Consider the following 14,017-nt stretch of genomic DNA (forward strand, 5'->3'; position numbering starts at 1 on the left):
GTGGACGGAGGGCTCCCCCGAGATGGCTTCATGGGCGCATCCTCTGATGTATGACATGATGACAAGAGCCTTCTCTTAGGGTCCTCGGCAATGTTTTTTCTAGGTATTAATGACCCAGCCGCTGAGGTTTTTTGTGGCTTGTGTCAAAAAGACAATTTCTGATGCTTCATTACAACTATTCATTTTGCATTTCTTTATCTTTTTTACACAAGCCATAAAAAACGTCGTTTTCACTGAAACTTTGTGCATATAGAATGTCCGGATATACCCGCGGGGTTTTTGTTCTGAATTTTCCAACTTTTCAAAATGTGTATTTACACAATGGGTGTATATGCACCTACGAGCCAAAACACCGCGTCCTGTCAATGATATAAAGCATGGCTCACGAGGGAAGAACGGCGCAATAGTTCAAGAGATCAATGCGAATCAGCAACTTTTTGAAGCATGTGATATCATCTTCGAAGGTAGGGACACAAACAAAGAAGCTCATAGCTTGGTTAAATTTTCGGTGTTTCTTAACCAGGGTCGCCACTTGTGGCTGGCTATCCACGTGACCCTTTTTGTATTCCTTTGAACTTTCCAATTAATCAATAAAGTGTGTCCGGCCTTCACCCCTAAAAAATACTAGCTTTTCTTTTTTAGGTGAACTAGGGATTTATTCAACGTTCAAAACAGAAGGAATACAAATGATGTTTGGTAGGATCCCTAGCCACATGTGACGAGCAGCAGGGAGCGACGAAGCCGCCTTCGCTAAGGCGTGAGCTTCAAGGTTTGTCTCCCTATTCTCAAAACGAAAACTAACTCTTGCAAAATATCTACCTCTATCTCTTATTTTACTCCAAACAAAAGCATAAAAGGGAACAACAGTTCCGTTTATAACTAGGGATTTATTCAACGTTCAAAACAGAAGGAATACAAATGATGTCTGGTAGGATCCCTGGCCACATGTGGCGAACAGCGGGGAGCGACGAAGCCACCTTCGCTAAGGCGTGAGCTTCAAGGTTTGTCTCCCTATTCTCAAAACGGAAGCTAACTCTTGCAAAATCTCTAACTCTATCTCTTATTTCACTTCCAAACTAAAGCATAAAAAGGAACAACAGTTCCGTTTATATTCGAGACGACCTGCATGCAGTCCGACCCTATGATCACATGTGATAAATTGAGATCTTTAGCCAGGGCCAACCCTTCATTGCATGCTTGAGCTTCAAGACTGGGGGCGTCCGCTCTAGTCCATCAAAAACCACAGCCAAGGACCCGAGGTACTGGGCATCTTTGTCCCGACGTACGTACATCGGCTCCTGGTAGATTTGTTCCGGCATTCAAAAGCAAACAACGGAGGCACACAGAGGAGTAAACTCCAGCGCAATTTTAACAGAAAACCACCATACGCATCTCCATCAAATCTGATGATACAGTATTATTCATGCTTGACGTAGTACTTATATGTATCCTGTATATGTGAATATTGTACAAGAAGGCCAACCCTCCGAGTCTCCGACGACGCGCCCGGCCTACTACCCGGATCTATATGCCGCCGTGCCCGTGAAGCCTCCGCCGACCAGCCCCGAGCCGATCCCCAGCACGAAGCGACCGTTCCAATTGAAATTCCTCCGCGCCGGCCGGCACGGCGGCATGACCGCCTGGCAATCGGGTTCCGAGGGGGGCACCACCACGGGGCCGAGGCGGTACGCAATGCTGAGCGCGCCGCGGTGCCGGCTGCTCTGCGCCTTTCGGACCGGATACGACGCGCACCGCCACGGGGTGCCTCCTCCGGCGGCGCAGGCGCCCGCGAGCAGGTCAGCGACGGGGATGAACACCTCGCCGCGACGTCGCAGTCGCCGAAGCCGAACGAACCGGCGAAGTAGCGCTCGGTGCGGAGGAGCACGTGGAGGTAGGCGCGCCCCGCGGCGGCGGCCGTGGGCGAGACGGCGAACCAGACCGTGTGGTTCCACGCCGGCTCCGTCTCGCCATCGCGGTCGGTGAGAGTCCGCTGCCGCGTGCGAGGGTCGCCGTAAACGGACACCACGGCGTACACCTGCATGCCGCTGAACAGGTTCACGCTCGGCAGGTTGCTCGCCGAGACGAGCGTCAGCTCCAGGACCCTGTGCGCCATTGCCGACTGCCCCAGCACTGTCGGAGAAAGGGAAACTACGTGGTAGCTGCGAGCTTTGCCGTACGGGCTTATGGTGGCCATGGCCGCCGTGCGGGGGTATGTATAGACTCGGGCGGAGCTTGCGGTCAGCGACGAGTCGTCGGGTGCTCCAAGTCTGGTGCGAGGGCTACATGCATGCATGGATGTGCACGAATCTGATGCCAAGGAAAATTTCAACAGATTCTGCGCAACAGCTTTTTACTGAAATTGGACATACAAAATTCTAGATTTTGAACCCCAAAGATCGTAACATGCATCTAGAACACCTCTGGTTGAACCAGTAAATTGTATTATAAGACCGTTAGGTTGCTTCTGATGAAAGATTGTGCTACTGATTTCCCACTGACGCGAGATATAATTCGCCGGAACGTAATGGTTTCTGGTGATTGAGCTTGGGACCTCATACTCGACAATAAAAACTGATGGTTTCTGATGATTTACATGAATCGTGAAATGTTTGAGAACACATTGAAGCGTCGTCATTCGGCACTTTTTTGAAACATTATTTGAAAATTGTGGAAATTTTAAAATGCTAAATATTTTTTAAATGAAAACAATTTTTTATAGGTCCAGACATTTTTTTGAGAAAATGTGAATTATTTGGCAATAAAAAAATTAAAACACAAAAACTGAAAATTAAATTAAATACACGAACAATTGTTTAGTGTGACCATTTTCTGGAAATTTCAAAATACAATTAAACGCGAAAAATTCATTGAAAAACTGAACACTTTTTTTAAAATAGGAACCGAAATTTCTAACATAGGAAAAAATCCGCAATATGAAGATTTTTTAACTTTTTGATCATTTATTGGATATTCTGAAAAAAATTACAATTTTGAACAATTTTTGAAAAATGTAAACACTTTGTAAAAGAATGAATAGTATTGAAAAACGTGAACAAACAAAATTAAATCCAATATTTTTTGAAATTTCTAACAAAATAAAATTCTGAACATTTTGCGATTTTTTATACATTTATTAAAAAAACGATAAATGGGAAGAAAAACTTAAAAAGGCGACAGAAAATAAAGAAAAACAAAACAAAACCGGGTGGACTCACATTAACTACAAGTAGGTCGGCCAACTCCAGCACCCCTGTTTGTTTTGCAACTAATTGGACGCTGGGAGCGTCATATTGGCTCCCGTCTTTTCCCTGTATTTTTCTTTGACAACGGGGTTGTAACTCGACGGAGAAACTACATGAACTGATGCGAGATGTAGAGACCTCCAAATCGGCGCCTGCTACGCTGGGGTCCTGGCGCCCACGTGTCTGCTGATATGGGCCGGCCCATCATGAAGAAACGCGATTCACTAGCTTTTCTTTTTTAGGTGAACTAGGGATTTATTCAAAGTTCAAAACAGAAGGAATACAAATGATGTCTGGTACGATCTCTAGCCACATGTGGCGACCAGCAGGGAGCGACGAAGCCGCCTTCGCTAAGGCATGAGCTTCAAGGTTTGTCTCCCTATTCTCAAAACGAAAGCTAACTCTTGCAAAATCTCTAGCTCTATCTTCTATTTCACTCCAAACTAAAGCATAAAAGGGAACAACAGTTCCGTTTATATTTGAGACGACCTGCATGCAGTCCGAGCCTATGATCACATGTGATAAATTGAGATCCTTAGCCAGGGCCAACGCTTCATTGCATGCTTGAGCTTCAAGACTGGGGGCGTCCACTCTAGTCCATCAAAAACCACAGATGAGGACCCGAGGTACTGGCCATCTTTGTCCCGACGTACTCCTCCGTTCGAAATTACTTGTCGTAAAAAGGATGTATCTAGACGTATTTTAGTTATAGATACATCTATTTTCGAGACAACTAATTCTGAACGGAGGGAGCACGTACATCGGCTCCTGGTGGATTTGTTCCGGCGTTCAAAAGCTAGCAACGGAGGCACACAGAGGAGTAAACTCCAGCTCAATTTTAACAGAAAACCACTATACACATCTCCATCAAATCTGATGATACAGTATTATTCATGCTTGACGTACTACTTATGTATCCTGTATATGTCAATATTGTACCAGAAGGCCAACCCTCCGAGTCTCCGACGACGCGGCCTCCTACCCGGATCTATATGCCGCCGTGCCCGCGAAGCCTCCGCCGAGCCCAAGCGCGAAGCGACCATTCCAATTGAAATTCCTCCGCGCCGGCCGGCACGGCGGCATGACCGCCTGGTAGGGTTCCGAGGGGGGCACCACCACGGGGCCGAGGCGGTACGCAATGCTGAGCGTGCCGTGGTACCGGCTGCTGAGCGCCTTCCGGACCGGGTACGACGCGCACCGCCACGGGGTGCCTCCTCCGGCGGCGCAGGCGCCCGCGAGCAGGTCGGCGACGGGGACAAACACCTCGCCGACGTCGCGGTCGCCGAAGCCGAACGAACCGGCGAAGTAGCGCTCGGTGCGGAGGAGCACGTGGAGGTAGGCGCGCCCCGCCGCGGTGGCCGTGGGCGAGACGGCGAACCAGACCGTGTGGTTCCACGCCGGATCCGTCTCGCCGTCGCGGTCGGTGAGGGTCTGCTGCCGCGTGCGAGGTTCGCCGTAGACGGACGCCACGGCGTACACCTGCATGCCGCTGAACAGGTTCACGCTCGGCAGGTTGCTCGCCGAGACGAGCGTCAGCTCCAGGACCCTGTGCGCCATTGCCGACCCTAACCCCGGCACTGTCGGAGAAAGGGAAACTACGTTGGTGGCTAGCAGTTGCGAGCTTTGCCGTACGGGCTTATGGACGGTGGCATGGCGCGCGGGGGTATATGTATAGGACTCGGGCGGTCAGCGACGAGTCGTCGGCTGCTCCAAGTCGTCTGGCGCGAGGGCTACATGCATGCATGCATGGATGTACACGAATCTGATGCCAAGGGAAATTTCAACAGAATCTGCTCGCAACAGCTTTTGTTACTGACATTGGACATACAAAATTCTGGATTTTGAACCCTAAAGATCTTAACATGCATCTAGAACACCTCTGGTTGAACCAGTTAATTGTACTATAAGACTGCTAAGGTTGCTTCTGATGAAAGATTTGTGCTACTTATTTTCCACTGACGCGAGATATTTCTCCAAACCGGAACGTAATGGTTTCTGGTGATTGAACTTGGGACCTCATACTCGACAACTCCTGCTAATAGACAATAAAACTGATGTTTTCTAAAGATCTGCATGAATCGTGAACTGTTCAAGAACACTGAAGCATCGTCATTTGGCATTTTTTTAAACATTTTTTTGAAAAGTGTGAACAATTTTAAAATGCTAAATATTTTTTAAACGAAAACTATTTTTTATAGGTCCAGACATTTTGTTTTGAAAAAAATGTGATTTCTTTGGCAATAGAAACAATTTTTAAGACACAAAAAATGAAAATTAAATTAAATACACGATCAATTTTTTAGTGTGAACATGTTTTGAAAATAAAAAAATAAACACGAAAAATTCATTGAAAAAACGAACATTTTTTTAAAATAGGAACAAAATTTCGAACATAGGAAAAAATTCGAAATATGAAAATTTTATTAACTTTTTGATCATTTATTAGATAATCTGAAATTTTTTACAATTTTGAACAATTTTTGAAAAATGTAAACACTTTGTAAAAGAATGAATAATATTGAAAAACGTGAACAAACAAAATTAAAGTCCAATATTTTTTGAAATTTCTAACAAAATAAAATTCTGAACATTTTTTGATTTTTTAACATTTATTAAAAAAAGGAACCGACAAATGAGAAGAAAAACTTAAAAAGGAGACAGAAAATAGACAAAAACAAAGAAAACTGGGTGGCCTCACATTAACTACAAGTAGGTCAGCCAACTCCAGCACTCCTGTTTGTTTCGAAACTAATTTGACGCTGGGAGCGTCATATTCGCTCCCGTCTTTCCCTAGTATTTTTCTTTGACAACGGGGTAGTAACTCGACGCAGGAACTATATGAACTGATGCGAGATATAGAGACCTCCAAATCGGCGCCTTCTATGCTGGGGTCCTGGCGCCCACGTGTCTGCTGATATGAGCCGGCCCATCATGAGGAAACGCGATTCACTAGCTTTTCTTTCTTAGGTGAACTAGGAATTTGTTCAACGTTCAAAACAAAAGGAATACAAATGATGTCTGGTAGGATCCCTAGCCACATGTGGCCACCAGCAGGGAGCGACGAAGCCGCCTTCGCTAAGGCGTGAACTTCAAGGTTTGTCTCCCTGTTCTCAAAACGAAAACTAACTCTTGCAAAATCTCTAGCTCTATCTCTTATTTCACTTCCAAACTAAAGCATAAAAGGGAACAACAGTTCCGTTTATATTCGAGACGACGTGCATGCAGTCGGAGCCTATGATCATATGTGATAAATTGAGATCCTTAGCCAGGGCCAACACTTCATTGCATGCTTGAGCTTCAAGACTGGGGGCGTTCACTCTAGTCCATCAAAAACCACAACCGAGGACCCGAGGTACTGGCCATCTTTATCCCGACGTACGCTCCTGGTGGATTTGTTCCGGCGTTCAAAAGCCAACAACGGAGGCACACAGAGAAGTAAACTCCAGCGCAATTTTAACAGAAAACCACCATACGCATCTCCATTAAATCTGATGATACAGTATTATTCATGCTTGACGTAGTACTTATGTAGTATCCTGTATGTGAATATTGTACTAGACTAGAAGGCCAACACTCCGAGTCTCCGGCCTCCTACCCGGATCTATATGCCGCCGTTCCTGCGAAGCCTCCGCCGAGCAGCCCCGAGCCGAGCCCCAGCGCGAAGCGACCATTCCAGTTGAAATTCCTCGGCGCCGGCCGGCACGGCGGCATGACCACCTGGCAATCGGGTTCCGAGGGGGGCAGCGGCGGCGCCACCACGGGGCCGAGGCGGTACGCAATGCTGAGCGCACCGCGGTGCCTGCTGCTCTGCGCCTTCCGGACTGGGTACGACGCGCACCGCCACGGGGTGCCTCCTCCGGCGGCGCAGGCGCCCGCTAGCAGGTCAGCGACGGGGATGAACACCTCGCCGACGTCGCGGTCGCCGAAGCCGAACGAACCGGCGAAGTAGCGCTCGGTGCGGAGGAGCACGTGGAGGTAGGCGCGCCCCGCGGCGGCGGCCGTGGGCGAGACGCCGAACCAGACCGTGTGGTTCCACGCCGGGTCCGTCTCGCCGTCGCGGTCGGTGAGCGTCCGCTGGCGCGTGCGAGGGTCGCCGTAGACGGACGCCACGGCGTACACCTGCATGCCGCTGAACAGGTTCACGCTCGGCAGGTTGCTCGCCGAGACGAGCGTCAGCTCCAGGACCCTCTGCGCCATTGCCGACCGCCCCAGCAAGCACTGTCGGAGAAAGGGAAGATACGTTGGTGGCTAGCAGCTGCGAGCTTTGCCGTACGGGCTTATGGACGGTGGCCATGGCGCGCGGCCGGGGGTATGTATAGGACCCGCGGTCAGCGACGAGGTCGTCGGGTGCTCCAAGTCTCTGGCGCGCGAGGGCTACATGCATGCATGGATGGATGTGCACGAATCTGATGCCACGCGAAACTTCAACAGAACCAGTGAATCTTTGAACCCTAAAGATCTTAACATGCGTCTAGAACACCTCTGGTTGAACCAGTAAACTGTACTATAAGACCGTCAGGTTCCTTCTGATGAAAGATTGCGCTACTTATTTCCCACTGACGCGAGATATTTTTCTCCAAACGGAAACGTGCGTCAACTTTCCAACCAGATGGAATCGAGCGCCCAATCATGCATGCCCAGCTCTAACTGCCCATGAAGATTTGACACAAAGAATTGCATGCATATTGACTTGACTGAATGTTTTCCTCGAATCTGGTCAGTTGATATCCAGACACCGAAAGCAATATACGGAAAAACCAATTAACATGCACCCATTTTTTGCACTTGTCGCCACCTTGCTTCCCTAGCTTGCAGATCATAGACCGAGTCCCATATTCCCTTGAAGTGGGTTCGAGGGCCACCGGAGATTTCGCCCCGGCCCATGACCAGAATTGAAACCACCGGAGCCAAGACAAGGGAGCAGGTCGCCTGATGAGTCCAGCGCCACAAGAAGGAGAGACATGCTCATCAACGACTTTGCTGGCAACGGTTTGCTTAAATTGAATAAAAATGTGAAAATCCTACTAAACGGGGTATCTCTCGTCACAAACGGTGTAAAAAATGGAATTCATTCCAAAATGAAACCAAACCCCCCAGACGTGTGTATACTTTCTCGTGCAAAATTTTCATTCGTCAGAATGAGATTGTTCTGTAGCCTGCTGCACGTCGATCAGGCATCGTCAAGCGTATTCAGACGGAGACTTCGAAGCGTGGGCGTCGGAGGGTGTACGTACGTGCCGAGGCGGATGGTGGAGTAGCACCGGGGCGAGCTGGTCGGACGGACGGCAGCGTGCTCCGGGCACGGCCAGAAACAACAGTCAACTATGCTAGAACATGACTTGCATGAAAGTAATCACAGTTTGTAAAATTTCATTACTGGAGGTGGGATCACCCAATGTTACAACTACAATGTATGCTAACATGGAGCAACAAAACAAAAACTAGTTGCTACCCAGTCGAGAACTCTGCTCTGCACAGCTATCCAGCTACAACTATTCCAAATCAATCCGATCAACGGTCATGTACCTGCCTGACCAGTAGTTTCACACAGCGCCTCCATCGTGCCTGGTGCACCGGAAATTGCCTTTCCCCTTGCGCTTGATGTGTCCACCTGTGTCATCGTGCACAGTTCCATCAGAACTTACCTCTGCTGCTGTCGAGGATTATTGCCTCATCTAACTGAATTTAGGCCATCTGACGGCATCGTCGTCTCTCGAGATCATCGTCCTCGCCGTGACCCGCTTGGGCTCTTCGTTCCAAAACATTTCCATCTGTGGAGAAAGGACCTTATTATATCTGGTATATCCATTTATATTCTCTCAAGTTAAGTAACTGGTCAGGAAAAAAAAAGGCTAGGCATACATACTTCACCGATAACTACCGTGTCGCCCTCCTTAACTCCAAGTTTGACAAGAGTTTTGTTGACACCACACGCCTCCAAAACATGCTGGAATCTTTTCAGGGACTCCGTGTAGCTGCATCAGGAGAAGCGGTTAGTTGGGAATTTTGATCAATCGACAAAATCATTCAAAATTTAAATGTAAGTCTATCAATATGAGATACAACTGTCCAACCAGACTTTGCACCTGCACTGTTTCTGAAGTGTAACAAATTTGTTTACATGGACGAACAGTTTAGAACAAGCTTGAAATAACAAAGGTGGCAAAGATATGAGATAGATGCTTGCGGAGATTATTCTAAAACTAGCCTTTCCAGTCATAAATAAATTTAAAAAAGGGTTAAAGATTTCAATTCACCAAAGGATATCTCAGGTTTTACATCATCAAGAAAGAACCATCTTATTTGTATATTGCTGCTAACAGCCTTTTGTTCAAATATAGTATTATGAAAACAGATACAGAAATCTCTGGGCGGAAATGTACAGATGAGCTGATTAATTTATTCAAACTTCAGTGGGGAAATCCAAAACTGTGTTACAGTAACTGCATAATTTATTTTTTTGAAGGCAGCTGCATAATTTATTATGCTAAAGAGAGGTTAATGCGGATAACTAACAACCAATGTAGTCTGAAAAACAATAACTGTTGCAGATGAGCTTGCTAAGATTAACACTGGAAAATAAGGTACTTACTCCCAATTGGTCATCTGAACAAATCGTTCTATTCCGGCTCCAACAACATTCCATGTATTTGTGCCCTTGTCATGAACAATCTCAAAATCATTCATGGCAGAACTCCTTTCCCTTTTTATTGCATCAGCCACATGATTCAGATTTTGAGTGTTATTCCATTCTGCACAAATATACAGTATCAAGAAAAACATCTAAAATGGAAGCCCAAGCTACTAGCTACTACTGTAATTTGACAAACTGCAAATATAAGGTGTAAAGCACCTTCGACTTCTTTCACCCTTTGCCTCTCTTTCTGTAGAATCTTGTAGGCAGCATAAACAACATCTTGTGTTCCTTGCCTGTTTAATGCACTAGTGCAGTAAGGCTCAAAACCCTGAGCCTGTAGCTTTTCCCTGAACGAATTCCATCTGTCAGATGCCTCTGGAAGATCCATCTTATTGTACACCACTATATAAGGTTTGTCAACCAAAGCTGGGCTAAATAACTCCAGTTCCAAGCGGACAGCCTCATACTCATATTCTGGTTGTTCTCCTGAACCATCAACTACATGCACCTATGATCACAACACAGAAATAAAAGTCAGCAAGCCATACATAGATTTCCAATCTCATAAAATTCACAAATTTAAAAACATTGAACATAAGAGATGTTTTATATCAATAACATAAATGATATGAACTCAAATATAGTTCGGTAAGGGAGGATGCAGGAAAAAAACATACCAAGACTGAACATCTCTCACTGTGTCTCAGAAACTCATGGCCCAAACCATACCCACGATGAGCACCTTCCAGCAAACCAGGAAGGTCTGCAACTACCATCGTAGCATCAAAATCTAATGAGACTACCCCAAGATTTGGTAGCAATGTTGTAAAAGGGTAGTTGGCTATAGTTGGCTTGGCAGCACTAATAGCACTCAAAAGAGTGCTCTTTCCAGCATTTGGAGCTCCTACAATTCCAACATCAGCAACCAACTTTAGCTCCAAATCAAGCCACCTGCCAGCGATCCCAGAAAGGACGTAATGTTAGCAAAAGCAGAGCTAGATTAGACCCATTACGAATAATCAAGCAATGCAACTGGGGGATTCTGAAAAAGAAAGGTAGAACAGCAACAACAGGTTGTGACAGTACGTGATCTCAAGATTCAGGTTTTAATCATGATTAGAACTAAATCTTTCCTGGACAAATGCTAAGGCTAAAGTTGTTCACTGCGATGACCTTCAATCCTCAATGTGGAGTTTGATTTCATTTCGATGGCTTTATAGCACGCTAATATCCTTACAGTATTTGCATGGTAGAATAAGCTTCTCTTTTTCCATCATCATATATGCAAATACACAATCTTTCATCTGTGGTGAGTGGTGACATCACATGGCAGTGCATCCACGCAGTCTCTGTCCAATTTCTGAGTGTTCCAAATAATATCATACTTAAGCCTGTGGTACAACATGAATGGCAGTTGATGGACATCAGATTGTTTGTTCTTTTAAGTGCCCTGACTAGAAGCTGTGGCTACAGCTCTGCTCGTTATTAGTAGGAAAGGGCAGGCAAATGAAACTATGAGCAGTACTTATTATGCTGTCCCAGCTATTGTTCTCGTTATCTATGGCCCGATGGATATTGGCAATTGAACCTGCAGATAAGATGACTGCACCAGGAACTGAGGAATTCTGGACTGAACGTTGATAATATCAATGTCATTATATACATGGCCAATAATACTCTAATTGGCAATTGCCAATTGGTTAGGCTATTCTTAAAAGCAACTGAAACCGCATTTTGACTAACACTGGATTCATCATTAGTATGGTTTTCACTAACAACAATCTTCCTTTTCCTAATCTAAGATCACCGATCCAATGCCCTCGTGCTAATCATTTGTCAGAAATTGAATCGACAATTAAACAAACAATGAAGCAGAAGCCTAAATTATCTTTGAAGGGTAGAGACAACATACATTTCAGGGCCTTTCTCCCCCTTCTCTGCAATCCTGGGCACCTTGTTTGTCCCCGTCTTGAACGCGGCATTGCCGCGGCCGCCGCGGCCACCGGGGAGGAGCAGCGCTCGCTGCCCAGGCTTCATCAGCTCGAGGAGCTCTATGTCGCCGGCGGCCGACCGGACCACTGTTCCAGGCGGCACCTTCACCACGACGTCCTCGCCCTTGGCCCCGGCCATCTGCGACCCCTGGCCGTGCGCGCCGCGCCCGGCGCGGTAGTGCAGCGACTTGCGGAACGGCAGCAGCGAGTTCATGTCCCCGTCCACCTCCACGTACACGTTGCCCCCGCGGCCGCCGTCGCCGCCCGACGGCCCGCCGTGCGGCACGTACTTCTCGCGCCGGAAGGCCACCACGCCGTTGCCGCCGTCGCCGGCCTTGGAGTATATCCTGGCCGTGTCGAAGCACCGCATCACGGCGGGCACCCCCTTCTCCTTCACCTCACCTTCCGCTTCCTCCCCGTCGTCGTCGTCGTCGTGGGCGCTGCCCTCAAACACGCCGACCTCCTCCTCCTCTTCCTCGTCGTCGTCTGGGTGATACACCACGACCTCCGCCTCGTCGTCGTCCTCCCCGTCGTACTCCAGCTCATCGAGCTTCGCGCTTGCAATGGCGTCGCCTGCTGGAGACCACTCGTTTGCCGCCGCGCCGAATTCTTCCTCATCCTCCTCATCGTCGCTGTCGAGGCCGTAGTCCGGGTCGAACACGACGGCGCCATCGTCCTCGTCGAGCTCCTCGGGCGGAACAGCCCGAGCTTTCCTGCCCTTACTGCCCTCGAAGATGTCCAAGCGGGTGACGACGAACTCCTCCTCCTCCTCCTCCTCCTCGTCTTCGTCCCCAGGGTGTTCGACCATTTGACGCGAGATGGCGCGACCATTATTCAGGCCCCTCCTGGCCGCGCGCGCATCGAATTGCCCGACTGCGGCCCGCTCGCCACCGACCTTCGAGTCTCGCAGAGGCAGCCGACGGACGGCGGTAGCCCCACGGCGGCCGAGGCCCACCTCTCCATCCTCATCCTCGTCGTCCTCCTCTACGCCCAGCCGCTGGACAATCCCGCGCGGCAATGCGGGGGCTGCGCGCTCGGGGTTGCCCGGCGCGGTCGGGAACCGCTCGAGGGTGACCTCCGCGGACTCGGGGGCGGCGTCGCGGAGAGGGAGGCGGGTGAACGTGGTCGCGCTGCGGCCGATGACGTTCGCGGACGACAAGGCGGGGGGAAGCGGAGGGGACTTGACGGGCCTGGCGGAGCCGCGCTTGGCCCGGCCGCCCTTCGAGGTCCGGCGGGCGGCCTCGGCGGAGAAGAGGCGGAAGGGGAAGGCCGCGGCGGCGACGGCGGCCGGCGCCATTCTCTGCAGCCGCTCGAGCCGAGATTTTTCGCTCGTTTTTTCTTGCTTCAGTGGAGCGGATAAGGAGTGAGTGAGGTTTTGTGTACGAGTGACTTGTTTGGCCTGCTCCCTCAAAAATAAAAGACTTGTTTGGCCTGCTTGGTGAGGTGTGATCTGGACCGTCGGTGTCGAGATCGTACGGCCCACCGCGGTGAAATAGTTGGCGTTGAAGTGGTCTGCCCGTGTGTGGCCGTGCGAGGTGACAGAGTCGTAGGGATTTCTCACAGCGCGGCGTTGACCATGCGCTCCCTACACAGTTTTTTCTTTCTACTACTGGGAGTATTTAGGTAGTTCGATTTCAGTGAATGCATTTTATATGGGTAGTTCAATTCATATGATTGAAGAGTCCCCGCAAAAAATAAATAAATTCATATGAAGTTTAGCATCCACATAAACTGTACCTAGGAATGCATTACATTCATATGAAGTCTAGCATCCACTAAACCTCTTGGAAACTAACACTCGGCGCTTGATTGCCTCGCAACGGTGCAAGCCAACAATCTTGATGTTCTGCAAATGCACATGACTAATTGAAGCACGAATTCGTCCTTTCAAAGTTTAATATTGATCCCACAAGGAATCCACATGGGCGTTATTGTTGGCGTTTTGTCGCACTTAAGGTGCCACTGGACTTAGATGAGATTCCCGCCCATATCGCTGGAGAACTACACAATTATAGAGAGAATTCCATACTTGAGAGACGGGGATTTGTAATGCTCATTTCATTCTTTATTTCGTAGAACAAATTATATTGCACTGAAGTAATTAAAGCTACGAGAAAGTAAATGGTGTTTCCCTGTAATAAGATTGT

General features: G+C 48.3%; 4 protein-coding genes across 4 annotated transcripts; all 4 read right to left on the reverse strand.

Moving 5' to 3' along the window:
* Positions 1-1,514: 1,514 nt before the first annotated feature.
* LOC109778239 (protein SRC2-like) lies at positions 1,515-2,113 on the reverse strand. The gene is made up of 2 exons (XM_040399211.1): positions 1,766-2,113; positions 1,515-1,721 (listed from the first exon to the last, which is right to left on the reverse strand). Exons 1-2 carry the CDS (start codon positions 2,111-2,113, stop codon positions 1,515-1,517), a joined length of 555 nt encoding a protein of 184 aa, XP_040255145.1.
* A 2,107-nt stretch (positions 2,114-4,220) lies between these two features.
* On the reverse strand, positions 4,221-4,799 carry LOC109778238 (protein SRC2-like). The gene has a single exon (XM_020336786.1). The coding sequence runs from the start codon at positions 4,797-4,799 to the stop codon at positions 4,221-4,223; it is 579 nt and encodes a 192-aa protein (XP_020192375.1).
* A 1,967-nt stretch (positions 4,800-6,766) lies between these two features.
* On the reverse strand, positions 6,767-7,493 carry LOC109778237 (protein SRC2-like). Its single transcript, XM_020336785.3, has one exon. The coding sequence runs from the start codon at positions 7,437-7,439 to the stop codon at positions 6,834-6,836; it is 606 nt and encodes a 201-aa protein (XP_020192374.1). The 5' UTR covers positions 7,440-7,493; the 3' UTR covers positions 6,767-6,833.
* Positions 7,494-8,586: 1,093 nt separating this feature from the next.
* Positions 8,587-13,295, reverse strand: LOC109778270 (probable GTP-binding protein OBGC1, chloroplastic). The gene is made up of 6 exons (XM_020336811.3): positions 11,792-13,295; positions 10,557-10,830; positions 10,096-10,387; positions 9,835-9,994; positions 9,109-9,217; positions 8,587-9,013 (listed from the first exon to the last, which is right to left on the reverse strand). The coding sequence occupies exons 1-6, from the start codon at positions 13,165-13,167 to the stop codon at positions 8,918-8,920; spliced, it is 2,307 nt and encodes a 768-aa protein (XP_020192400.1). The 5' UTR covers positions 13,168-13,295; the 3' UTR covers positions 8,587-8,917.
* Positions 13,296-14,017: the final 722 nt, after the last annotated feature.

This window comes from Aegilops tauschii, chromosome 2 (assembly GCF_002575655.3).
Source record: "Aegilops tauschii subsp. strangulata cultivar AL8/78 chromosome 2, Aet v6.0, whole genome shotgun sequence".
In the NCBI taxonomy this organism is placed as follows: domain Eukaryota; kingdom Viridiplantae; phylum Streptophyta; class Magnoliopsida; order Poales; family Poaceae; genus Aegilops; species Aegilops tauschii.

What these genes read in the sequence shown, in the direction of transcription:
- LOC109778239 (XM_040399211.1), bottom strand. Translation starts at nt 2,113, where the DNA reads ATGGCGCACAGGGTCCTGGAGCTGACGCTCGTCTCGGCGAGCAACCTG. An exon ending in CGCCTGCGCCGCCGGAGGAG is followed by an intron (nt 1,722 to 1,765) that starts GCACCCCGTGGC and finishes CGAAAGGCGCAG; the next exon opens with AGCAGCCGGCACCGCGGCGC.
- LOC109778238 (XM_020336786.1), bottom strand. Translation starts at nt 4,799, where the DNA reads ATGGCGCACAGGGTCCTGGAGCTGACGCTCGTCTCGGCGAGCAACCTG.
- LOC109778237 (XM_020336785.3), bottom strand. Translation starts at nt 7,439, where the DNA reads ATGGCGCAGAGGGTCCTGGAGCTGACGCTCGTCTCGGCGAGCAACCTG.
- LOC109778270 (XM_020336811.3), bottom strand. Translation starts at nt 13,167, where the DNA reads ATGGCGCCGGCCGCCGTCGCCGCCGCGGCCTTCCCCTTCCGCCTCTTC. An exon ending in GTGAGAGATGTTCAGTCTTG is followed by an intron (nt 10,388 to 10,556) that starts GTATGTTTTTTT and finishes TTGTGATCATAG; the next exon opens with GTGCATGTAGTTGATGGTTC. An exon ending in ACACGGTAGTTATCGGTGAA is followed by an intron (nt 9,014 to 9,108) that starts GTATGTATGCCT and finishes CTTTCTCCACAG; the next exon opens with ATGGAAATGTTTTGGAACGA.